This window comes from Perognathus longimembris, chromosome 5 (assembly GCF_023159225.1).
Source record: "Perognathus longimembris pacificus isolate PPM17 chromosome 5, ASM2315922v1, whole genome shotgun sequence".
In the NCBI taxonomy this organism is placed as follows: domain Eukaryota; kingdom Metazoa; phylum Chordata; class Mammalia; order Rodentia; family Heteromyidae; genus Perognathus; species Perognathus longimembris.
This window is the reverse complement of record NC_063165.1, coordinates 30835455-30860346: the sequence shown is the minus strand read 5'-3', so window position 1 is coordinate 30860346 and position 24892 is coordinate 30835455. Positions and strand designations below refer to the sequence as shown.

General features: G+C 38.0%; 1 protein-coding gene and 1 long non-coding RNA gene across 5 annotated transcripts in view; one reads left to right on the top strand and one right to left on the bottom strand.

The window, feature by feature from the left end:
* Positions 1-41: 41 nt before the first annotated feature.
* LOC125351615 lies at positions 42-18213 on the top strand. Its single transcript, XR_007210979.1, has 3 exons — positions 42-1395; positions 7845-7851; positions 18203-18213. It is a non-coding gene; the product is annotated as an uncharacterized LOC125351615 (long non-coding RNA).
* The window catches only part of St3gal6 (ST3 beta-galactoside alpha-2,3-sialyltransferase 6), a 60824-nt gene continuing 40440 nt past the window's right edge, over positions 4509-24892 (bottom strand). For all 4 annotated transcript variants that reach the window (XM_048346486.1, XM_048346485.1, XM_048346484.1 and 1 more), the window contains 8 exons: positions 24699-24776; positions 19666-19769; positions 19148-19211; positions 11374-11469; positions 8347-8533; positions 8102-8239; positions 6854-7006; positions 4509-4784 (listed from right to left, as the gene is read on the bottom strand). In XM_048346486.1, the coding sequence (XP_048202443.1) occupies positions 4698-4784; positions 6854-7006; positions 8102-8239; positions 8347-8533; positions 11374-11469; positions 19148-19211; positions 19666-19769; positions 24699-24776 (907 nt within the window). In that variant the 3' untranslated portion in view covers positions 4509-4697. The remainder of the gene's footprint in view (positions 4785-6853; positions 7007-8101; positions 8240-8346; positions 8534-11373; positions 11470-19147; positions 19212-19665; positions 19770-24698; positions 24777-24892) is intronic.

The window sequence follows — 24892 nt, the reverse complement described above, 5'->3', positions numbered from 1 at the left end:
ATTTAAATTATCTTTTAAAAAGTTGCTTGTCCTGTTTGGTTTTATACACACACACACAAACACAGAGTGTTTTTATGTTTTTTAGTTAAGTAAAAGAATTTGAAGGGGGGGTGAGGATAGATAATTGGAAATAAAGAGTCTCACACGCTTTCATGCCCAGTGTGGTTTTGAACTGTGATCCTTAGATCTCAGCCTTGCAGGTAGCTAGAATTAAAGGCATGGGCCACTGGCAAGTAAACTAATTTCTTATTTTGGTTCTCCTCAGTAAACTACTAGAAGACAAAGAAACCCAATGCACCTTATTGGGTACTGTGTGATTATGCCTTTAGTCTATGTGAAGAGGCATGTCCTATGAAATAGCTGGGGGACAAACAGCAAGCTAGGAAATGAAATTGCCCAGCAACTTCATGGTTACCACTTGTTCATGTCCAACTCAGCACTAGTTTCAGTCACAGTAAATTAGAAGTCATCAGTAATGTATTAGCTTAGAGTGAAAAACCTATCCTTAAATATTTTTAGACTGTGAGGACAACAAAAGAAGCTCACCACATAATAAATCTATAAAGTTGAATATCTTCTTCTCCATAAGCTTCAGTTTGTTGCTGGGTGCTGGTGGCTCAGGCCTGTAATCCTAACTACTCCAGAGGCTGAGATCTGAGGATCACAAATCAAAGCCAGCCTGGGCAGGAAAGTTCATGAGCTTCTTATCTCCAATAAAGTACTCAGAAAAAGCCAGAAGTGGCACTATAGTTCAAGTGGTAGTGTTAGCCTTGAACAAAAATGTAGCTCAGGGACAGTGTCCAGGCTGAGCTCAAACAAACTTCAGTTTGTAGATGTACTGTCTCTTTCCCATTAGTGTCTAGTCATTTCTTTGGGCTTATGCCACCAGCTTATAAAATTGCCAAAGTTAACAAATTAGAATAATGATTTTGCTTGCTTTCAGCGTACTAAAAGATAGGTTGAAAACAAGAACAATTTAATTCTACAGCTTCCCTGCCTTCTCGTTGTATGATTTTGTTTTCATTTTCAATTGCTTTTCTTTCTACAGACTTTGAGGCATGATCCCACTTACTGAGAAGTCAGTGCATATTTTGTTTCAAAGTGAAACAAAGCACAGATATTGAACTTGTATTAATCCACATGAGTGTGTACAAGCACATGTATAATGCATATATCCCCTTTCAGGTGGGAAGAGTAAACCCATTGCTTTAGTGTCCTTACTCATTCCTACTACACAGAGATTATGCTTTACCTTGTCTTATATCTGTTTGAAGCTTTAAGAGACATTTTCAATAACTATTTTATTGTCCCAAAGAAGCTTGCTATTTTTGTGTAATTGAGAGTACCTGGTTGTTTTTCCCTAGTTTTTCTTTTCTTTCTTTCTCTCTCTTTTTTGTGAGGCAAAGGTTTTTTGGTTTTTTTTTAAATGTTGGATATTTTAAGACTTGATTCATATTGCCACTGTGCTTGAACTACCAATGATTTTAATAAAATATCTATTTTGACTTTTTATATATTTTACTTTTCAAATGAAGAACTGAGCCTAATTCAAGTGGTTTTTCTGGTTTTTTGCTTTCCTATTATGAAGAGATTTTTTTCTTACATTTTTGTTTTTTAGTACATTTATATGTTGGAGAAATATATATGTGTGTATATATATGCATATATACATATATATAATCATTGGAGACAATCAAGTAACAACTGAGAATGTGAAAGTAATCATTTGACAAAAATTCCTTGCATTTTTATTCTTCATGTGGAACATTGAACTAAAGTTACTGTGGTTTATTGGACTAAAATTTAACCTGACAATACAACTTTAGAAACAGAAGCCAACAGCAGGTCACACAACAAGTGTGACCATTGTGGGTTTCATAAAATTACAGACTTAGTTGTTACTTGATCCTTGGGACCAGCACAGTTGAAGATAGGATACTGTGAATTCTGGTTTGTTATTTTATTAACTCTATAAATCTTAATAGATCCAGTTGCATGTACCAGGTCTAGCCCTGTTATGGAAATTCACATTTCACTATTTGCACTTTGCATTGAACAAATGGGTTTGTCCACTGATGAAAAAAAAAAAAGAAACAAAAAAAGTGGTTCAAGTAGATAATTTATAGAAGAATTAAAATATGAGAACCAGAAAGCGGAGAGCTAAATATGAGCTTATCTAAGCACAGTTGTGTCCAGAAAGCTGTAGACAGTGATAAATAAACTTGACCTTCTTTGCCTTGTCACTTGGAGAGCAAAAGGGCTGTACTAACACTGGCAGATGGGACAACTGGTAAGAACTAACAGACTATATGGAACATTGAAAGGTTTTCAAACCTTCTTAAGAGAACTGACAAAGTGCTGCCTTAAACAGAAAATAATAGTAATAATAATAATTGCTCTGAATTTGTACGTCCCTAAAAGTGCAAATTTTACAGTTGGATGGTTATTAAAATATCTTTTTGGACAATTGTGGCACCAATTCTCATTCAGTCCAACTTGTAACTAGTTTTGTTTTGTTTTTTCCTCCATTTTTGGAACAGGGAAAGGTAGAAAGGAAACATGTATTGAAATACATATTGGAAGTAAAAATGGTTGGATGTCTGTTACATTCTCCCAGAATGTATTTTTTTCTTACCTCGGCATGTACTGTAGTCACTCAGTATTTGTATATGTTGCTAGAATTTAGACTGTATAAATAGTGAGATTTTAATATGTTCATGTGTTTTTAATAAATTGTATAGTATATATAAATAGATAAATATCGTCTTGTTCAAATTATTTGACCTAAATAAAAAATGACTAATATTTGTAGGTTGCCATAGTTCATAAATTGCCATATTTCTCAGTTTTAACATAATTTTATGGTTAGCCTTAGCAACATTTGAAAATGCTCTTGGCTTTTTCCTTTAGTATTTTCCCTGCCCCTGTGGCTAGCACCATCCATTTTGAAGCCTAATTTTACCTTATGTCAAACTGAACTGAACTGAAATAGCAAGTACAAGCCATGGCTTTGTGATGTGAAGAAAATATCCTGAACACATATATATTCTTCCATTGCAGTTATTAGCAAAATCAAGTGAAACTAGTATACTGTGTGATCAGATAGTCCATATGACTAACTGATCTTTGTGAAGTCAGCTACTTGTTTTTTTCTGAAATACAGGCTGCTTAAAAGAGTTTCTCTTATTTCTGTACTGACCCTTTAAGGGAGACAGGCTGTTTTTCAGTAATACCTAACATGAACAAATACTTGTTGTTTGAAAGTGTACTGACACCTTTTAATTACATCCTTCTAAAAACCTTTACTATTTGCTTCACCTGTCATTCTCTTTCTTCAAAATAGCTTTTGGTTGTATTAGCTTATAGAAATGGTACTAGCCTGTTTGTATTTCATGATATCCTTTTCTGGTGCCCCTGAGATAGCCAGGGAAATTTTTCATGTGAAGAGTATATTTAATGGTGAAATTTGTTGTTTTTCTTAAATAATATTTTCTTAAATAATAATATTAAGTCCAAGAAACACCTTGCCTTTTTAAAGACTTTTTTTTTTTTTTTTTGCCAGTTCTGGGGCTTGAACTCGGGGCCTGAGCACTGTCCTTGGCTTGCTTTTTTTTTTTTTTTTTTTTGCTCAAGGCTAGTGCTCTACCATTTGAGCCATGGTGCCACTTCCGGCTTTTTCTATGTATGTGGTGCTGAGGAACCGAACCCAGGGCTTCATGTATACGAGGCGAGCACTTCACCACTAGGCCATATTCCCAGCCCTTAAAAATTTAAAAATAAAATTTCTTAATTCAAAAAGAAACTCAAAATTTAATGAATACATTGAGGCAAGGAAAAAAATGTCTAATCAAACATGTATAATCACGTGCCATTAACATCAGTACTCAAGACGCTGAGGCAAGTGATCACAAATTCAAGGCCCAATGTGGAGTATATGAGACTGTCTTAAAAAAAAACAACAAAAAACTTTAAACAACTAGTAATGTTTTAGAATTCCTTCCTTTCTTGAACTTTCCTTTCCTTGTTTCTTTGTGTAAAGGAAAGCCTTATTTATTAAAGTAATGCAAAGCCATAAAGTAATCCAATGACATTAGTTACTATCCAGAATTTTATGTTTGGCTTATTTTAACTTAAAAAGAAAACCATAAAGCATACCATCTTACCTAGCTACCACATTATTACTCGTAATGACCATTTGATTAATTGCAAGAGGTAAAAGCTTACTTAAAGCCAGTATAAACTTAGATTTCACAAATGTGTGGTTCCAGTTTGCTACACCATTGCACAATCATTTTCCAGTTTCTCACCTGGTCTCACCTGCCAGGTATAACAGTAGACATTCCTCTCAAAATGACAATGTCACAGTCAAACTTGTGGTAAACTACATCTCCTTTCTAGGAAATCACATCCTCAGATGCCTACAATAAACTATAAATAGACACTTTAAAACACCTCAAAAAAAAAAAAAACAACAACCAGCTTATATTAAAAACACAACAGAAGCAAAACTTGACTAAATTCCCTGATAACTATTTCTTGGTTTTCATAAATATATTCACAGAGCTGGTGGTTATAAATCACCAGGCAGCAACAGACAATATACATAATTATTTCACGAGTTCAACGTATTTAAAAATAAACTAAAGATTGCAGTACAAAAATAAAACTAATACTGTTTATCTTCTGAGTCCATATGGTCAATCTTGAGTCAAGTTGATTACAAAGTTTTTTTCTATAATGTCCTTCAAAAAGAGCTGTTCAGCTGTCACATTGTGATATGCATTCTAAAGAAGAAAAAGAAGGTAAAATTACCATTGGCCAGTGTCTCAAAATATTAGCACAGCAATGCTATATTACAAAACTCAAAAGTTAGTAACCAGTCACATGGACTTTCATTACCTTTCTAATATCTCCTGGCTCAATCTAAATAGAAAGCCAATCTTTCTCAACTGTCATTTAAGAGACTTCTAGGGCCATGTGTCTCATCCCTGTAATCTAAATATTCAGAAGGCTAAAGATCATGGTTCAAAGCCAGCCTGGCCAGGAAAGTCTGTGAAACTCATTTCCAATTAACTGCCAAGAAGCCAGAAGTAGAGCTGTGGCTCACGTGGTTGTGTTAGTTTTGAAAGCTCAAGAACAGCTGTGAGTGCAAGCTCCAGCACCAGCAGCAAAAATTTAAATAACCTGGAGAGAAGAGACTACTATAAATTCTGGTTCAGTTTAAAATGTATTTTGGAAAACAATTCTGAGGCTGGAGATATAGCTTAGTGGTCAGATGTTTGTTTAACATGTACAAAATTGGGTTTGATCCCCAGCACAGCAAAAATAGAAACTAAAAATGTGATTCTATTGATGATACCCTAATTTTCTACAGGAAATAGTTTTAATCTACAGTTTTTGGTCATGGGTCTTGAACTCATGGCCTGGGCACTATCCCTGGGCTCTTTTTGTTCAGGGCTAGCACTCTACCACTTCAAGCCATAGCTCCACTTCTGATTTTCTAGTGGAGATAAGAGACTCATGGACTTTACTGCCTGGGCTAACTTTGAAATATGATCCTCAGATCTCAGCCTCCTGAAATATCTTGAAATATCCTGAAATTCTTGAAATATCACAGGTGCTAGAAAAAGGATTTGGGCTAAGGAGACATGAACCTTATTTAAAGTATGTTATGGCCCTAATTCTTGAACTACTCAAGTGTTTGAAGTACAGTAGGTAAGAGAGGTGGAGGTGAGGTAGGAGATGACGAAAGCTAATGTTGCTAGGTCCTGGTGTCTCATGCCTGCAGTCCTAGCTACCCAGGAGGCTGAGATCCAAGGATTGTAGTCCGGAGCCAGCCCAGACTAAAATAAGTCCCTGTGAGACTCTTGTCTCCAACAAACTATTCAAAGAAGCTGGAGGTGGTGCTATGGCTCAAGTGGTAGAGCGCTAGCCTTGAGCGCAGGACTCAGGAGCAGCACCCAGGCCCAGAGTTCAAGCCCCAGGACGGGCAAAAAATAAATAAAAATAAAACTCAACCTTGCTAGTACTACTTTCTAGGCTTATGCAGTATTTGGGATGATTTAAAGGGGATTGACTTCATGAGATTCTATGTATACAACAAGGCATTCACATTTCTATATTTAAAATACACAACATAATCCTGATGTGACACTCTGCTAATCTACGAATTATCAATATAGGAAATTCCTTCCCAATTAAAATAAAAATTCAGGATCAAATCTTCTAGTATTGAACTCTAGTATTGAGACATGACCAAGTAAATAAGTGAGCAACCTTCCTGGCTATGCATGTTCTTTGTCTGTTTTGCATTGGTCTAAACCATCTCGCCCGCTTTCTAAAGGAAAATCTGAAAATAATTACTATGAGTATAGCAATGTGTGCCTTTTTGTGAATTTGTGTATTTTCATCAGCAGGTTTTATATTTAAACAATGTAAATAGGAGATGTCTAAAATAAGGTTTGATCCCTATATGGACTTTATTGCCCTTGGTGTAACCATGAGATTCTTCAGAGAGTCAGAGTTCCACAGTTTAGTAATTGCTCTTGTAGTAAAAGGAACTCTGCCTGAATTCTCTTTTCAGCCTTTGGTAGTTCTGTAACCTCCATTAGCTCCTCAAAATTGTCTCAATAAAATGAGAGTAAAAAGAGAAACAGGTTTCCTAACAGCAAAGTTCAACAGCCCAAAGTATTTGTATGCTACCTTAAATAATATATGTATAATAAAATATATGTATAATAATATATAATATGTGTATATAATATACATAATATATAATGTAATATAATATACAGTATAATATATTACATAGCATAATATATAATAAAGTATATGTATAATAAATGTATATTACCTTATTCATCAAAGACATGGTGGCATTCCCATAGTAGTGCAAAGGGCTCTTGAGGTCAGAAAAGTTGTACTTAAAACCAGCTAGGTGAACTTCATGACATATGTGAAATGCCAGTGTGATGGCAATAATTCCTGTTGTTGGGTGCTTGGGTTTCTAGAAGGGAAATGGAAAACAAAATTCTTAAACCCAAATGAGCTACTTATTTCCAAAACATATCTGGTGACTGTCCTAGGTTTACTAAAAAAACAAAAAACAAAAACATGAATTCTGCACAATCAAAAGGGAAATAATTTAGTTAAGTCATGTTATAAGGCTGAAGCTCCAAACGGTACACTATACACTGGGGGAGAAAAAAAAATAAAACCCAACAAACTCTTGTTGAAACATAAAGTCTTTTGAATATAAAATTTAGCTGCGATACTAGCTCAGAAGATAGTCATCAGTTGAAGGGAACTTTGAAGTATAAGGAAAAGGATGTTGTAATTCTTTAAAACAACAACAACAAAAAAAAACCCCAACAAAACAAGCTGGGTGCTGGTGGCTCACACCTGTAATTCTAGCTACTCAGGTTGCTGAGATCTGAGGATTGCAGTTAAAAGCCAGCCTAGACCGGGAAGTCCGTAAAACACTTATCTCTAGTTAACTACCAAAAAGCCAAAAGTGGAGCTATAGCTCAAGTGGTAGAGTGCCAGCTAAAGCCTAAAGCATGATGGGAATTAGTTTTCCCTTCTGTCTCCATGCTTGAGATATAAACACTTGTTCTGACATGCACTCCTACACCCTTACCAGACATCCAAAGTACAGAGCCACCCAGCGTGAACTTGTAGAGCTTCCAAACACAGCTAAATAAACCTTTTCTTCATAAATATTATGTTGCAGATATCTCATTAGAGTAACATGAAGCTTACTAATATAGCAAATACTAATGAAATTCTAGCCTGGAAAGCTGTGCACTTGCACTAAATCCAGTCCTACAACTCTGACCACAAAGCTCACCTGTCAACCAACCCAGTTAGACTCTCTTTAGTATTGCTGCAAAACAATGAAGATGAGGTTATAGGAGATCAATGATCAGATGGATGAAAAGAAAGGAAGCCCCCCAGGAGGAGGGGATGTGGTTTACTAACTCAGGTACAGCCTTCAAACTGCCACATGACCCGTGTTTCCCATACAGTTTCTGCAATCTCCAGCAAGTATGCTGCTTCAGCTGGATCTTCAGTTTGAAATAATGGAAATATATATACATACCTGATTCTTGGGAAATGTTTTTGGAAAATGAAGCAGTTCATAAGCAGCTGTCCTCATAATGAGAGGATCTAGTATTCTGATTTGATATGGCTTATAGATCAAGTTTAAGGCTGGTTTCTTCCAAAAACCATTAGGATTCTGAAATGAATATAGAAAATAGAACATTGTTGTCTTTGGGTTTTTTTTTCTTTTTGAGGAAAGAATATTGAAGGTTGCCTAAAGGCAGATCAATTTTGCCAACTTACTATTTTTCCACCCATCAACAGTTCCATCAGCCACTTTAAATCAAGTGGCTTAAAAGCTACAAGAATCGCTGTGGTGTTGGGATCGTTGTGATTGTGATCTGAAAAAACAGATTCTGGATAAAATAGTCGGAAGGTTGTCTTTCTCCCAACTTCCTCTTCATGCCCTAAAACAGGACCGTTATTCATTCTGTGGGTAGGAAGACATGAGATATATATACCAATGGAGTAGGAGTCATTGTCATCACAATTCTTACCACCTCCAGGTTTAAACCAAACATCCACACTTTGAAACTACAACTGGTCAGAATTTTACAAATAATGATCAGAGACATAACTCCTTTTTTATGAAACAGCTGCTTGATCAAAAGCAGAAATGGTCATTTGTATTTGAAAACGAATTGTAGAACTAATGATACTTTCTCACAGGAAAACTGAAGACTAAATGAGAAAATCCAGAATGAAGTTAAGAGACCTCAGGAGACCATCACACAAAGCCTGGTGGGTTGACAAAGACCCTGAAGCCTAGTTAGAGTTCTATTCCCACAGTTACACAGTCCACATTGTAATAAATGGCCATGTGTCTAAGCAACTGACAGGCAAAAAGAATCACACTTAAGTTGGTTTGAAAACCCATGGAACTAGTGCTCTGAAATGAAGCAGTATAAATTGCTGTCTTATCCCCTCTAGCACAAAATGAATGTCCATTGCTAGACTGCGCTGGAGAATCACAAAGATCTGCTGCTGAGTTTGTGTCTGCTAAAAGCCAAAGTTAGACATGCACTATTTACTAGCATACACACTATGAAGGCAGGCTATAAGAAAGGAGCACTTTTGTTTCCAGATCAGTGTCCCTTAGGAAGATAAATACTGTTTTGTTCTTTGCCACTGACTGTAATATGAGACTACAGCATGAGTCTGTTTTAATAGCACATGGAATGTCTTTCCAAATGTACCTATATTTTCTTTGCAAGGGCTTGCCATGTTTCTGAATCATCAGTGCTAGGTGGTTATAAGTGGAGAAAATTGTGAATACTTCGAAATTGTTTGGTAGCCTTAATTATTCAAATGGGTAATGAACAGAAAGTAAGGTCACCCTGCTATGCACAAACCAGCTTGGAACCTAACAAACTCCAGCTCACGCCAGGCCATCCTACTACATTGCCCCAGCATGCTAGCTTTCCTACAAAAGGCTATTCATATCTAACACAAACACTCAGGCCAGGTGGTGGCTTTATCCCAACCTTCCACTGAAAAATTAGAGAAACATCCTTATTTCCCCACTACTATGGGTAAGAGACTCCTGGTAGTTATAAGCACAATCCCGGCTCTTTTCCATGCCAAAAAAGTAACCACATGTGTGTTCTGGATGCAAACCTTGTTCACCTCACTATTCCAGTCTCTCTCTACACACTCCAATCAGTTTCACAATATTCCCTAGCATTGTTTACCTTCACAAAAGAAAAAGTATCTTTCTTGATTGTGCAAGCATTTCTAACTACCAGATCATTTTAAACTCTTCAGAACAAAATTTCTCAAGAGTTGACAGTACTGCTTTTTCTGTTTCCTTGTCTGTCAATCTCTCTTCAACCCATTCCTGTTGGCTTCTTGGCATATATGCCTAAAGCCTGTTTTGTCAAGAAAGACAATATGCTCTAGCTTGACAAACCTCTGTGTCTTTTTTTTGTCCTTGTTTTGTTTTTTCATCACCATTGGGACCTGGTTGAACCTTTCTGTCTTCTCATAGCTTCTGTGATCACTTGCTTCTCATCTCACTGGTGGAGCCTCTATTCCTTGTGCTCACTTCGTTTTCTTTGCTCAACCACTTTTAAGTGCTGAATGCTCCAAATGTCAATCTGTGTCCTGGGACTCTCACCAAATTCATGGTTTAAATACAGTTCTTAAGCCTTTCATCATGAAAACTTTAGCTTGTTGATCCAATTGTCTACTTGGCTTATCCACTCAAATCTAACACATCAGTTACAGAAAACTTTTCCTCTACACCTGTTCCTACTCTAGTCTGCCCAAACCCAATAAATGGTATCACTGTCCAGTCAATTTCTTCAACCACAAGCAGGGTTAGAAGCACCTTTGTTTCCTTCATTCCTATTTGTTCTCACATCTAGTAAAACAATAAATCCTGATAACCCTACATCTCTAACATCTCTGGTCTACCCACTAACCTACTTTTACCTACTTATCTCATAACCATTCTATCACAAGCTATCACCATCTCCTCTCTGAATAAAGTAATTTAATCAGGTGCCTCATTTCTGCCCTGGTCCCTTCATGTTCTAATTGTCTATGCTGCAGCCAGAATATTTTAAAAACATAATATTGCATTAATGTCTAATGTCTTGATTTCAAACTTTCAGAAACTTCCTGCTGCAAATAAAATCTAAACTTTGTCTCCTAATTTACCAAGTCATGCATAGCCTGGTCTTTGTTTACCTCTTAGCACCTTACTGCATCATTCTCCCCAAGCCAGCTGTCCTCCTACCTCACAAGGCTTTCTGCCACTCCTCACAAACTCAGCATCATATCTGCTTGAGGAGTGCCTGTGGTAAACATTTTCTCTGCTTCATATGGTGTCTTATGGTCACTTAGGTCCAACTTAAATATTCTCTCTTCGAAGTAATCATCTATTCCCAATGAGACCCCCAATTATCCCCTGTCATATCTTGTTCTGATTGTTGAAATGACACAAAATATATTCTCGTCTATTTTAAATCTTCTTTTTTAACCTTAATAGCAATGAAACTTCCATGGAGAGAAAATCCTTTTCTGATCCATTGCTGTGCTCCAGTGGCTACAACTGTGCCTGGCACATTAAAGGGATGTAACAAATATTTGCTACTCAGCAACTTAAAATGTAGGCCTCACTCTAGCACCAACCAAGAAAGAAGTTTGTATAACCAAGTTCATACACAAATTGTTTTTTTTTAAAGAAAAAAAAACACTGCTGTTTTAAAGTAGGAAATTATATTCTTTTCAAACACTTTTAGGTTAGCAAATACAAAATACATTTACCTTATAATTACATCATAGGAGTCAATTTTTTCTCCTAATGTCTTATTCTTCAAAACTCCTCCATTACCAACCACCACACACTTTTTACATGGCACGCTGTTGGGCAAAAAGATAAGTGACAGACTGAGTAATCCTTCTTAAAATGGAGTTATTCCAAGAACTTATTCCTAGTTTCAATATCTCAATGACAAATTTCACTTGGTACACAAGATGAAAAAGAACCAACTGTGTTTTATAAGGCTTAGAGATGTTTAGAAATATTCAACATTTCAGAAAAAGATATTCTATAGGGCAAAAGAAATATGATTTTCAACAAATACTAACTCTTGGTAGCCTGTTCACATTCCCTCATTTGGTTCTCATAATCATCCATTGAGATGAATAAATCTGATATTACCATTATGCAAACAAAAATAGAAATAAAATTACTGTATAAAATTTCAAAGTCACACACCAAAGAGGTGGAAGTAGCATTTGGATCCAAGGGTCTACCATACTAAAGCACTCCTCTTTCTGCCTGTTGATCGAATACAAGTGTGTTTTCTATGACAGGCACGTACATTTTTGGCCAGCACTGCCCATTCCTCTGACAGTGTACCTCTGACTTTCTGTGGCATCTCATATGTGTAGAAATAGGGTACAGCATTCTGTAATCTGCCTGTGCTTACTTCAATTTCCCAAACATGAGCTAGTCCTTGGAACTTCACCAAAACAAATTAAAAGGTCACTCTGTGTTCCTGGCTAAAAGCTTTAAAGTAGGCCACATAGGGAGACTCTTGCTGCGATCAGCCTAGAGTCGGGTAATACAGTGTTGTCCCTTAGCAACATGGCCCTGACACATCCATCTCCTAGCTCTTGGCACCAGCAGCCCACTGGGCCTGGAAAAACTACACAATAAACCATCGTCTTCTCCTTAAAAGGACAGTGTTAGCACTGAAGACCTTCAAGTTTTTCAAAAATTAATGAGTAGCAAAATTATACAAATGCTGTAAACTGTTTGCTATACTTATTATGCTATTTATTATATACATTATTTATACTACTTGGAGAGGAAAGAATGCAGGAACTATTTAAAACAGCCAAGCATAGGCTGTGTCAGGTTAAGAGACAATGTACACACTCTTACACATTTAACATTTTTTAATTTTATCTTTAATGATAAGGTGATGAGCAGGAGGGGTTACAGCTACATAATGATTATATTTGTTTTAAAACAATGTATCTAATATTTTTATACATAATTTGTATATCTTACCTAATTGTTTTAGAAGTTTAACACTAATATTTAAAACATACTTTAATTGGGGATTTTTGGCACTCTATATAGCAGAGTCATGCCTATATCTGAGTGTTCTTCATCAGACAAGAACAAAAAGCATGAGTTTTACAGGTGGCAGAAATCTGTGAGAGTACATTGCCCAATAGAGAGAGAAGGTACCCCTAATGTCTCATACCATAGACATGTCACATGTCACAATATGTGCTAGACATATGTGTTTAAGTAAGGCTATTTAGCTCAGAAATGAATCCATCTTCACATGCTTTTATGAGAATGAAGATTGACTTCAATTCCAATTCCAGGAAGCCATGTTTATCCAAGCTGTCTACTCTGAGGCTAGAGCTAAAAGTGAAGGACTACTGAATACTCAAAAGCCTCCTTTCACTGGGTATTACTGACATGATCCTAACCACATCAATCCCTTGAGTGCTCTATAGCAGGGGAGGCTTCCTCCACTCCCAGCATGACTGACCTTTCTATAACCTCAGGCTCAGTGTTAAGACAGATCAGTGGCTGAACCTCCAGAAGCTAGCTCCACCTTCCTACTGGAGATATAAAGGGAGGCTGGACAGCAGGAAGCACCGGGAGGCTCAAAACAGACAGGATTAAAAGTACAACTCTTCCCATGAGCTGACTTGCATGAGAGTCAGGGGAAAATGTGGATAATCATGGTTTCTAGTAACTCTATCTCTCCAGTGAAGGCTGAAGACCACTTCCCAGTAGAGGAAAGAGTTGTTTTTGTCTAAGCCCAAGTGCCGTAGGGACTCCAACATCTAACCTGGCCTGGAATCTGACAGGGCAGTCTGATATAATTATGTCAAGCATGCAAAGGCAAATGCCAGGAGCAAAGATTACCAGCATGCCCCCAAGGGTATTAGCTCTACAAGGCATATATGGTAGTAATGGGTTTGGGGAGTATGAGGCCTCAACAAAGAAATCTTTGACCAACATAAGTCCTACCTCTGAATCAGACCTGAAAGAGGTAACTTCACCCATCACAGACACAACCAGTTAGTTCCCTCTCTCCCTTGGAGCTGAAATGGTTTGTTGGTACTTGGAAATCCTCCGGAAGTAAGTCTCTGTGCCACTGTCCTGTTCTGTGTTATATGTTTTTCTGAAACCTGGGACCAGTCTATCCAGAACTTCCCCAATAAATGTTATCTTTTTACTTGAACTGTCTCTGAGTAGTGAACTCTTGGAGGGATGGGGGACCACCCCCATGCCATTACAGATACATATAACCCTAGGAAATATTTTGGGGTTGTTCCTAAAATTACTCTGGGCAAAATTTGTGTGTATGTGCGAACATGTGTCTATAACCTCCTAGCTGATACTCTACCACTCAAGCCAGGCCTCAACTTAAAGCTTTTTGCTTTGCTTCATTGATTAATTAATTTAATTAATTTTTTAAGTCTTGTGATTTGATGCTCATGCTGGCTCCAGACCAGGATCCTAAGACCTCAGCCTCTTGAGTAGCTACAACTATAGACGTGTGCACTGTTACGCATATCTGCAGGTACTATCTACAGCTCGTATCCACCATTGTTCCACTGTGGCTCTGGGAGACATGGAATTTCTACGGCTGTAAACCATCCGATAAACCTAATAAATGTGTAGTGGTTTATCACTACACATTTGCATAGTCATTTCTCCCCAGCAGGTCCCCACATTCTGTGAAAAGACTTTTTTTTTTTTTGCTTCACCCAAATGGCTTGGGTCTCTTCCATGCCCCTGCCTCTTTCATGTAAAATAATGACTACCAGCATGCTTTGGGTAACTGTATAACTTCACCATATTTAGTTAACACAACTTAACTGCACAAACAGCTGCCGTGAACAGCTGCTGAGTCCCTGAAGGGAAAAATAGTATTGTATCTATCACCCTATTGAAACTACTTCCTCATTGACTCCTGCTTTTAGAAAGCAGTTTTGTTCTTTCATTATATGAAAGTCAATTTCCTAATTTCTGTCTAGAGATGCAAGTACTTATTACTCTACCCTGGAGACAGGTAGAGAAATGCATATGCCCCACACTGTTCACCCAGAAAATAAAATAATTCCAAAGTTTGTGAACCTGTTAATCAAAAATCTGAACTAGCTGTGGAAACCGCTGCTGGTGGTAGGCTATTACACTTCCTCCAGGTGAAAGGCACATTTCTCATTAACTCAAGTGAAGCCAGAAGAGTGACTACAGTATTTAGAAGAACATAGTAACACACTCAGTAGAGACAAAGTAAACTTGAGTTGCCTCTTTCAAGTGATCTGTGGTTTATCTTCTTTTAGGCATTCATTTTTCCCTTTGGTAGCAGGAGATACCTAAGAACACCTCATTCCTTCTTCAGTGTTACAATCTATGGCAGCTCCTGTTGATGATATTTCCTATACCCCATACCATATCTGCCTTATAGCAGAGCCCTGCTTTTGTAAGCCTTCATGGTGATTGGTCCAGATAGCCAATGTGACTCATTCTTGGACAAGAGAGATACTAAGGAAGTTAGATGTCTGTGGGGGAAAAAAGAGTCTGTTTCTAGTGGGAAAATGGTGTGAGTAAAACATTTTCTTTTGTCTGTCCCTTCCGTTCTGTATAGGCAGTGATGTGGGATGACATAACATTAGAGCAGCTGCGGCTGTCTTGCAACTCAGAGGAAAAGAGAACCACAGAGAAGCTACCATCAACCCTAACATCATTGTGGCCACTAATTCAATTCCACAATCAGCAACATTCCATACAGATGATGTTCTGGTTGTATACAGTTCACATATAGGAAGCATCATTGAGATAACTCTGTGTGTGAGACCTGTCACTCTAGGGGTTGTGTGCACCCCAATCAGTGAGGTCATAAAGTGGAATCAAAAAGTGGAGATTTTCAGCCACACAGTTTTACAGCCTGGTCAATAACCACACGTTCAAACAGTTCAGGAATTTTTTACCTGTGGCCATAATCTAAAATAATGTGCAAGTAGCTATGGGTGGATACCTCGCTAATTCCAGCTACCCCAGTAAGTGCCTCTAGGAGCTTAAGAGTAGTGATCTCAGCTCCCTCATATCTCAGTTTTCCCTTGTGGGAAGTAGGGACTTTCACAAACATGCTCAATATTGTTATTTCATTGGAGAATCATTTCCTCAGCAAGTGTAACCTGATTTCTCTAATCTTTACTCAACACTTGGCCCCAGCAGTCAGGGCTACACTTGTACCATTACCAGACATGATTCACTTGTTAAGTCACATCACAACTTCCCCTCACACTCAAGTTCTGCCCCTGGCTGAAAATACCACCAAGTACAGAAACCTTGGCAAAATGACAGGATGTGAAAGCAGGCAACAGAAGCTGATATTTCTCATTCAGCAACACACCATTCCCATCTAATTCTTTCAAACTCTGCTACTGGCCTGCTCCTGTCTTGGCTGGTAATCAATCACCCCTTGTTCTGTTGATGCTGGCGTAAGAGATTCTGTTTGAGTGAGGAGCCAGGCCACGTGTGCAAATCCCTGTACATTTTTCAGCCAATGGACTCAACACGGTGCTTCCATTAGGCAAAGTACTTATATGTAGTTACTGTATAACATTTATGCTGTGGGATAAAAACCATTCTTCATAAAACCTGGCACATTCTTAAGAATGCAAAACTTATAGTTGAGGTGCATTTTAAGTGACTTTGTACATTTTAAGTGACATTTTAGAACTTTAGGATTTTCTCTTGCCTCTGGCCAGAAAGAGCAACATCCTTGGGACCCAAGCACATGGCACACACTGGTGCTAGAGAGTGTCATGCAGACTTAGGAAAGGTCATAACTTGAAATATTTTAAGTACTGTCAGGATTACAATTCCTTTAAAGTATTAATCTTTCTTATTTTTGTTAGGGTAAGGGCAGGGGGAGGTCTGTATTGGGGCTTGAATTCAGGGCCTAGGCACTATCCCTTAACTCTTTTGCTCAATGAAGCACTCTACCACTTTAACCATAACTTCACCACCAGCTTTTTGGTGGGTTCATTGAAGATAAAAGTCTCCCTGATTTATGGGGCAGGGAGAAGACAAATAAAGAAAATAAAGGAAGAGACTGTAGTAAAAAAAAAAAAAAAAAGAAATTCTGTGTATATCCTACAAAATGTAGGAAAAGTGAGGGGAAGGGGTGGGTGGGGAAGATGTGTAAGAATGTTGAAAGGCTAACACAGATCAAGACACACTGTATTCATAAACTGCTTTGTTGAATGGCAACTTCTTTGTACAACTACTTAAAGATAATAAATACATTTTTAATTAGAAAAAAAACAGAAACAAAGAATCTCACAGAGTTTTCTACCCAGGCTGGCCTTTTAACCTAGAACCTCAGATCTCAGCTTCCTGAGTAGCTAGGAATAAAGGCTTGAGCCACCAGCACCTAGCTAATACCTTTAATTGTAACTGAAGTTCATGAAACCTAGTAGCCTGGTGTTAACTCTGCTTTGGAAAAAGTAAGGAACCTGAATCTATGAAAGAGCAACAGAAGCAGCTTATAAGAAAGGCAGTCTGACTGCAAATGTTATAGAGCTAAGTTCCTAACTGATTTCCAAATTTTCAGAGTGACAGAAACAAATGAGGATCAGGGAAATGATGCAGGTATGGCTAATAAAAATAGCTATCATCAGGTGCCTGTGGTTTCTTTAACAGAACTTAACTGTTATTAAAAGAGGCTCTATAGATACCTGAAATAAAGGCAACCTTTCCCATTTACCTTCCAGAAAGATGTGCACTTAAAAATGTGTCATTTCTATAGTTAGCAATCCTTGCTGATAAATGTTTAATAACTGGTTCTGGAGAATGGGGAGAAGGACAAGGGGGAGGGGAAAGCTCTTGTATAGGGTTTGCCAATTTCCATGATATAAATACTCCCTCCATGACTAATTTCAAACTTCCTCCTTGCAGGGACTGAATATGGAGCTGGAATGAGATGCATGCTGTTACGAAGCACATGACTAGATGCAATGAAGTGTTCCATACTGTCTGGGAGATGTGTTTATAAAGGAGGAAAGTCTGCAAAGTAAGACATGCCTTTCTTTCCTTCTCCCCCCACTAGCAGGAATACAGATGTGACTAGTGGAATCTAAGGAAGCAGCTGTATCCTAAGGACTGGCAGCATCACTGTAGAGAAGCCACTTATGGGCTCTGCAAACCCCATGTATGTGAAAACTCCGGAAGAGGAAAACTCCCATCTTGTAAACACAACTGACCCCAGCTGAGGGCATATGAATGCTATTCAAGATGCTTGAACAAAACCAGGAGAACCTTTTAAAAATTCAGATTTGAAAGAGCAACTAATATGCCAGTCCCCACCTTTTAGGCAAGAGGGGAAATTCTGCCATTTGCCATTTTCATTGAGGCCTGATAACTCTAGATGATCCACATTCTCACACTGATCCACTGTAAAATAAGTTTACCTCTGTAAAATAAGCCTTCCTGCCAAGATGTTTTGTTTGTTGTTTTTTTGGGGGGGTGGGGAGGGGTTCTTTGTATGTGTGTATGCGCCAATCCTGGCTTGAACGCACTCAGGGCCTAGCTACTTTCCCTGAGCTCTTTTGCTCAAGGCTACACTCTACAACTTGAGCCACAGCCCAACTTTTTAGGTAGTTAATTGGAGATAAGTCTCACAGCCCAGGATGGCTTTAAACTGCAATCCTCAAATCTCACCCCCGCTGAGTAGCTAGGATTATAGGCATGAGCCAGCAGTGCCCGTCTCAAGAAGTTTATCTTTTTAGTAATACAGTTGTTGTAGGGTTATCTTGACAAAAATTTCTCTAAAAAATAAACACACTCAGTAGTTGGAATACATATGTAGATTTTTTTTTTCTGGTACTGGGTTTGGAACTCATGGCCAAATAGAATCGGGCATTAAGATTGAGAGCCAGCCTGGACTGCGATCCTCCATTTCACACTTCCTACAGAGCTGGGATGACAGGCATATGTCATCATTCCCAATTTCTTTAATTGGTTGAAATAGTGTCCCGTAAACTTTTTACTTCAGCTGCCCTCAAAGTGCAATCCTTTCTCTCTGCTTGCTAAGTATCTAGGATTAAAGGTGTGAGCCATTGTGCCTAGCCCTTTTAGTAGGTAAAACAGGAGTATATGAAGGATACATGAGAAGGTATGGAAAACAGCCAATGAAGGAAGGCTGAGAGCTGATTAACAGTGGCTATGAATTAACCCTTAAATAGACTTAAAAACAATGTAAAATGACTTTCATGGGTTAAAAGTGTCCTGACTTAGGACCAACACTGTTCATCATTAAACTCTGCAAACTTTTGATCCACCAAGTTATGCAGCTTCTAGATTCATTTCATCATCATCATCATCATCATCATCATCATCATCATTATTATTTTAACTGTCTTAAAAAACAAATAGCTAGTAAAAGTTTTAGCCATGTACAAATGCTGTGAAATTTTCTAAGTAAATACGTTTCATATCCCTTCAAGTATATACTCTGAACTTAGAATGAAAAAGAGGACGTAAACTCACTTGTCAGACTCATCAAAGAGATCACAACTCTGCAGTTTTGAAAGAGCAAGTCGAAAATATTCCGCTAGAAAACAAATGGAGCAATTAGTAAAACACACTGCTCCCTTCCTCATAAGCTCATTTCCAACTGGCTTGGCCACATTTAATCTGTGAAAAATTAGTGCTACTGCTATAATTATCCCCCACTTCTCACAAAGCACATTCAAAACAGTCAGTGCTCAAAGATTCCTCCCTCAAGAATAAAGCAAGGTGTCAGAGCTCACTCAGGTCACCCTGTGTCAGAACAACACCAAAATGCAGTTGCTCAATAACAACATCTACCTTTTGTATTCGCTGACTGTACACAGCATCAAATGGAGTGGATATTTATATTTTAAATCTTACTCCCTTTAATCTTAACCCAAAAATCATTCCCTGGGGAATTATTAGAAAGATTAAAAAGCCTTAAAATTATACATGTAGTTCTCATCACAAATCACTCAAATTTATCAGGGCAGGGTAAGAATAACACTACTCACCTGTTGTTTTTATCCCGTAGGGCAAATCAAACTTATCACTACCATATAAGGCAGCAATCTTTTTAAAATCAGCTGTACACAGAAAAGGGTGAAGCTGAGGAAACCTGGAAAGGATAAAGAATATTTTTGTTAATACTCTACTACGTTTGCAGGCATTCAAGATCACAACTAAAACATAAAAATGGGATTATATGATTCATGTTAAACAACTATTTTTTAAAATGTTTAAATATAATTCCCAGTATTTAACCAAATAGCATGCCCCATGGATTTACTCACTGGAATGGAAACACTTCCAAATATTGGAACCAAAATTATGTGAAGAGCAGGGTAGGGTACAAACAAAACATAAAGATAACACCAAGTGATACAATGATAGGCAGAAAGAATAAAGGTATCAATGCTAAACCAGCCCTAAATTGAAAAGTATGAAGTTATACCAACTTCATAGTTCTCCACATATATTTTAACATTGTCACACTTTTTCTACATATATACTGCATATATAAACAAACATTAAAAGTTAGATGCAGCTGAAACTCAACATCTTCCTAATACATTGAATTAAAAACTTATTCAAGAACAAGAGTTGTGGGCTGGGGATATAGCCTAGTGGCAAGAGTGCCTGCCTCATATACACGAGGCCCTAGGTTCAATTCCCCAGCACCACATATACAGAAAACGGCCAGAAGCAGCACTGTGGCTCAAGTGGCAGAGTGCTAGCCTTGAGCGGGAAGAAGCCAGGGACAGTGCTCAGGCCCTGAGTCCAAGGCCCAGGACTGGCCAAAAAAAAAAAAAAAAAAAGAACAAGAGTTGCACACATTTATCTTCTTACTGCCTATTTTGCCCTGAAGACTGGCACGCCTTTTCTATGAAGGAAAGCCTGAAGAAAATAGAAATATCACCTGTATTTTCTATTTTTAGTGCCTGGCACAAAGTAGAAAATCAACACATTGTGATTGAATTTCAACTCCAAAACAATTTTATAGGATCATTACTTTTATAATGACTATTACTTTATACTGATTCTCTAAATAAGAATTTTTATTATTAAAGGGAAGGAAGTGGTCTTCTAGCTCATATTAAAATGCCATTTTCATCCACTCAAAGGACCAGATGCTACTTATATGCTGCAGGAAAGATAGAGCTAACCTTTGCCATACCCCACACGGGCATCATCTTTCCTGCCCCATCAGCTTTGTGCTTATTGTAAAAACTGCAGGTGGAAATCCTAGTGATCTGGGGCTGTAGAAGGTTGAAAATTAAATGGAGATAAACAACAGTAGAGCAACAGTGAAAGAGCTTCCCTTTGACCCAGCTTTGTTGCCCAGGAGTCACTAACCATGTGCAAGTCATAGGAGCTGGATGACAAATTAACATTGCATTCAGGAGAAGGAATGAGGTGAGAGACAAGCCATCCTTGCCTTGGATATGATTCATGTCCCAGATTTAGCTGTGACTGACAGCTGCCTCCAGGGCAAACCACCCTGAAAAGGTCATTTCTATATCTGTGTTGTTAGTACTGTGTCTATGATCTGCTTTGGGAAGAAGTGTCAGGTCAATTAACTCAAGCTTGAGAAAGACTCAAAAGTTGCCCAGGCTTCTTGAGAAAACTGAACTCTAGATAATGGCACCAAAAAGTGACTCTATTTCTTGGAATTGATGAGAGTGAGCATGGGAAAAATAATTATTTGACACCATGTCTCAGATAGGTGAGAAGGAAAGTATTAGCTTTATCTGTAATAATTATAATGCTACCCTTTATAATGTATTGATTACATTTTCGTGATTGCATTACTATGAAAGCCTGGAAAGGTAGATAAAATTCATTCATCAGTGTAGATGACAAACCCAAAGCTTTGAAAAGGGAAATAACATGCTTGGAGTCACTACCTAAAAATGACAAGACTGCAACCTACACACAAGCATAATTCTAACAAAAAGTGTTCTCTGTACCAGTGGTACCAGTGGCTCATACTTGTAAGGAAGATGAGGTCTGAGGATCATGGTTCAAAGATAACCCAGGCAGGGAAGTCTGTGAGATTCTCATCTCCAACTACCTACCAAAAAAGCTGAAAGTGGAGCTGTGGCTTAAGTGGTAGTGTACTAACTTTTAGTACAAAAGCTCAAAGACAGCGCTCAGGCCTTAAGTTCAAGCCCTAGGACTGGCTAAAGAAGAAAAGAACAGGACAGAAAGAAAAAGGGAAAGAAGAGAAGAGAGAGGAGGAAGAAAGGAGGGGGAAGAGGGAAGAGGAGGGAAGGAGAAGGGAGGGGAAAAGAGAGGGGAGGGGAGGGGAGGGGAGGGGAAGGGAAGGGAAGGGAAGGGAAGGGAAGGGAGGGGAAAAGAAGAGAGGCGAGGCAAGAGGAGAGAAAAAGCGTTCGTTCTACTTCTAACACTCTAGGCTTCTGATCAGAGCTTCATGACTGTTCCTAGCAATCTTCTATTTCTCAGAAGGTTGCTTGTTCTGTGAAGGACTGGCCTCAGGAAACAAGGTTCACATGACAAATGCAAATCTGCTTGTCCCTTAAACTGGAGACTTACATACCAGCTAAGCAATCTTGCATAAATACTTGAGCCTTTTGTTTTTCCAAAAAGGCAGCATTATATTTTTCACTGAAGTTATAGAGTCCTTGATTCTAGAATAGCCACCTACACATGGCTCATGAAATTAATTCTGTAAATCATAGTCAGCCTATTTTTAAAAATATGAATATAGCAGGAAAAGGTTGAACATTTTCCACTTGCTTTTCTTATTAAAGGCATGCATGTACTATGTTCCAAAGTAAGATGTATTTTATTAGTATGAATCATGATCAAAGAAAGAATAAAAATACTTTTCTAGTTTGGTGGGGATATTACCTGTACATCCATCCATAGACAGGGTATACGTAGCCATGGATGCAACTTATGAAAAAAAAATCCATGTAGGTTTGTAGTTTTTCATAGGGATAACTGATTTTTTAAATTAATTTTATTGTCAAGGTGATGTAAAGGGGCTATTATCATATATGTAAGGTAGTTTTCCCTCATTTTTCTACCACCTTCCCCCACCCCCACTGGGATAACTGATTTTAAAGGAGTCTGTAGCTGTAAATTGTTAAAAGCTGGTAGTAGAAAAGAGTGTGGTCCTATTGTAAAAGGAAATAATGAATTCTAGATGCTGAAGGAAAAAAAGTGCTGAATAGCTTATACCTGTTTTATAGTTACACAAGCCTCAACTAGATTTATTTCTTGTTGTCTGGATTTATTTCTTGTTGTTTCATCAGCAGTCTGTAAATTTTAGTGCACAAGAAAAGAACATTTACAGATAGCATTGTAAACCCTACAAAGCGGGGCTGGGAATATGGCCTAGTGGCAAGAGTGCTTGACTTGTATACATGAAGCCCTGGGTTTGATTCCCCAGCACCACATATATAGAAAACGGCCAGAAGTGGCGCTGTGGCTCAAGTGGCAGAGTGCTAGCCTTGAGCATTGTATATTGTGTATATGTCTACCTGACCTAGAGAAGGGAAAGAAAAACAGGGCGTAAGATATCACAAGAAATGTACACACTGCCCTACTATGTAACTGTACCCTTTTTACACAACACCTTGTCAAACAAAATTGTGTTCAATTAATAAAAAAAAAAAAAAGAAGCCAGGGACAGTGCTCAGACCCTGAGTCCAAGCCCAGGACTGGCAAAAACAAAACAAACAAACAAACAAAAAACCTACAAAGCCTGACAGTAATGTGACTAGCCATTAGGGATGGTATGTATAGGTTCATCATTATTTGCATTCTATGTAGCTCACTAAAAATCAGGGAGCACTTCTAGTTATAACCTTCAAGGTAGGGGAAAGAAAGCATTCTAAGTGAAATGCAGCATGAGAAAAAGAGAGAAGGATATTATCCTTAAAAAAAAAATCACTTTTTTGGTGGAGCAAACACAATTAGACCTCTTTAATCCTACTAGTTTGACTGAATTCTCCAAAGCCTTTTCTTTTTTTTTTTTTATTTATTTATTTATTTATTTATTTATTTATTTATTTTTTCTCAAATTTTTATTTTCAAACTGACGTACAGAGAGGTTACAGTATCATACGTTGGGCGTTGGATACATTTCTTGTACTGCTTGTTGCCTTGTCCCTCATGCCCCCCTCCCTCCCCCCCTTCCCTCCCCCCCGCCCAGTTGTTCAGTTCACTTACACCAAACAGTTTTGCAAGTATTGCTTTTGTAGTTATTTCTCTTTTTTTACCCCGTGTCTCTCGAATTTGGTATTCCCTTTGAATTTCCTACTTCCAATACCAGTAAACACGGTTTCCAATATACTCAGATAAGATTACAGAGATAGTGTAGGTACAAACATAGGAAGGTGATACAAAACATCATCAATAATAGAAACTACACATACACATAGGACGTTGAAAGTAGTTATAACTGTGATATATCACTTGTTTCCATATCATGGAGTTCATTTCACTTAGCATCATCTTATGTGTTCCTAAGGGTATAGCTATTGGGCCTTGTGATGCTCTGCTATGGCTTGCCTAAACCTGTACTAATTATTCCCAATAAGGGAGGCCATAGAGTCCATGTTTCTTTGGGTCTGGCTCACTTCACTTAGTATAACTTTTTCCAAGTCCTTCCATTTCCTTACAAATGGAACAATGTCATTCTTTCTGATAGAGGCATAAAATTCCATTGTGTAAATGTACCACATTTTCCTGATCCATTCATCTATGGAGGGGCATCTGGGTTGGTTCCAGCTTCTCGCTATGACAAATTGTGCTGCGATGAACATTGTTGTGCTGGTGGCATTACTGGCCATAAAGGAAATGCAAATCCAAAGCCTTTTCTTAAAATAAATTCAGAGCTCTGTCTAAAAGCCCCAAAATAGAACGGACACTCAGCTCTTCCTTAAATATACACTGTCTACTCTAAACTGCTATGATTTGTATAAAAAGCTTAAACACATGTGAAAAAATGATCACAAATTCATTTTGAACATTTTGTAGGCCAAGCATTTTTTTCCCCCCTTTCGTCTGTTTTTACCTCAGAAGAGAGGCAAACGCTGGCTTTGATAAACAGGGCTGGATCTTGTTTCTCTGCCTCATTTCCACAGGTGGCACCCTAGGAAACAAAAATAGTGTCTGTCAGAAAACAGAATGGAGAAGCCTGCCCAATGGGGAACAAATGTCCCAGGAAGCCACATCCATGGCAGGGAATAAAACTCCCCCTGAAAGTCC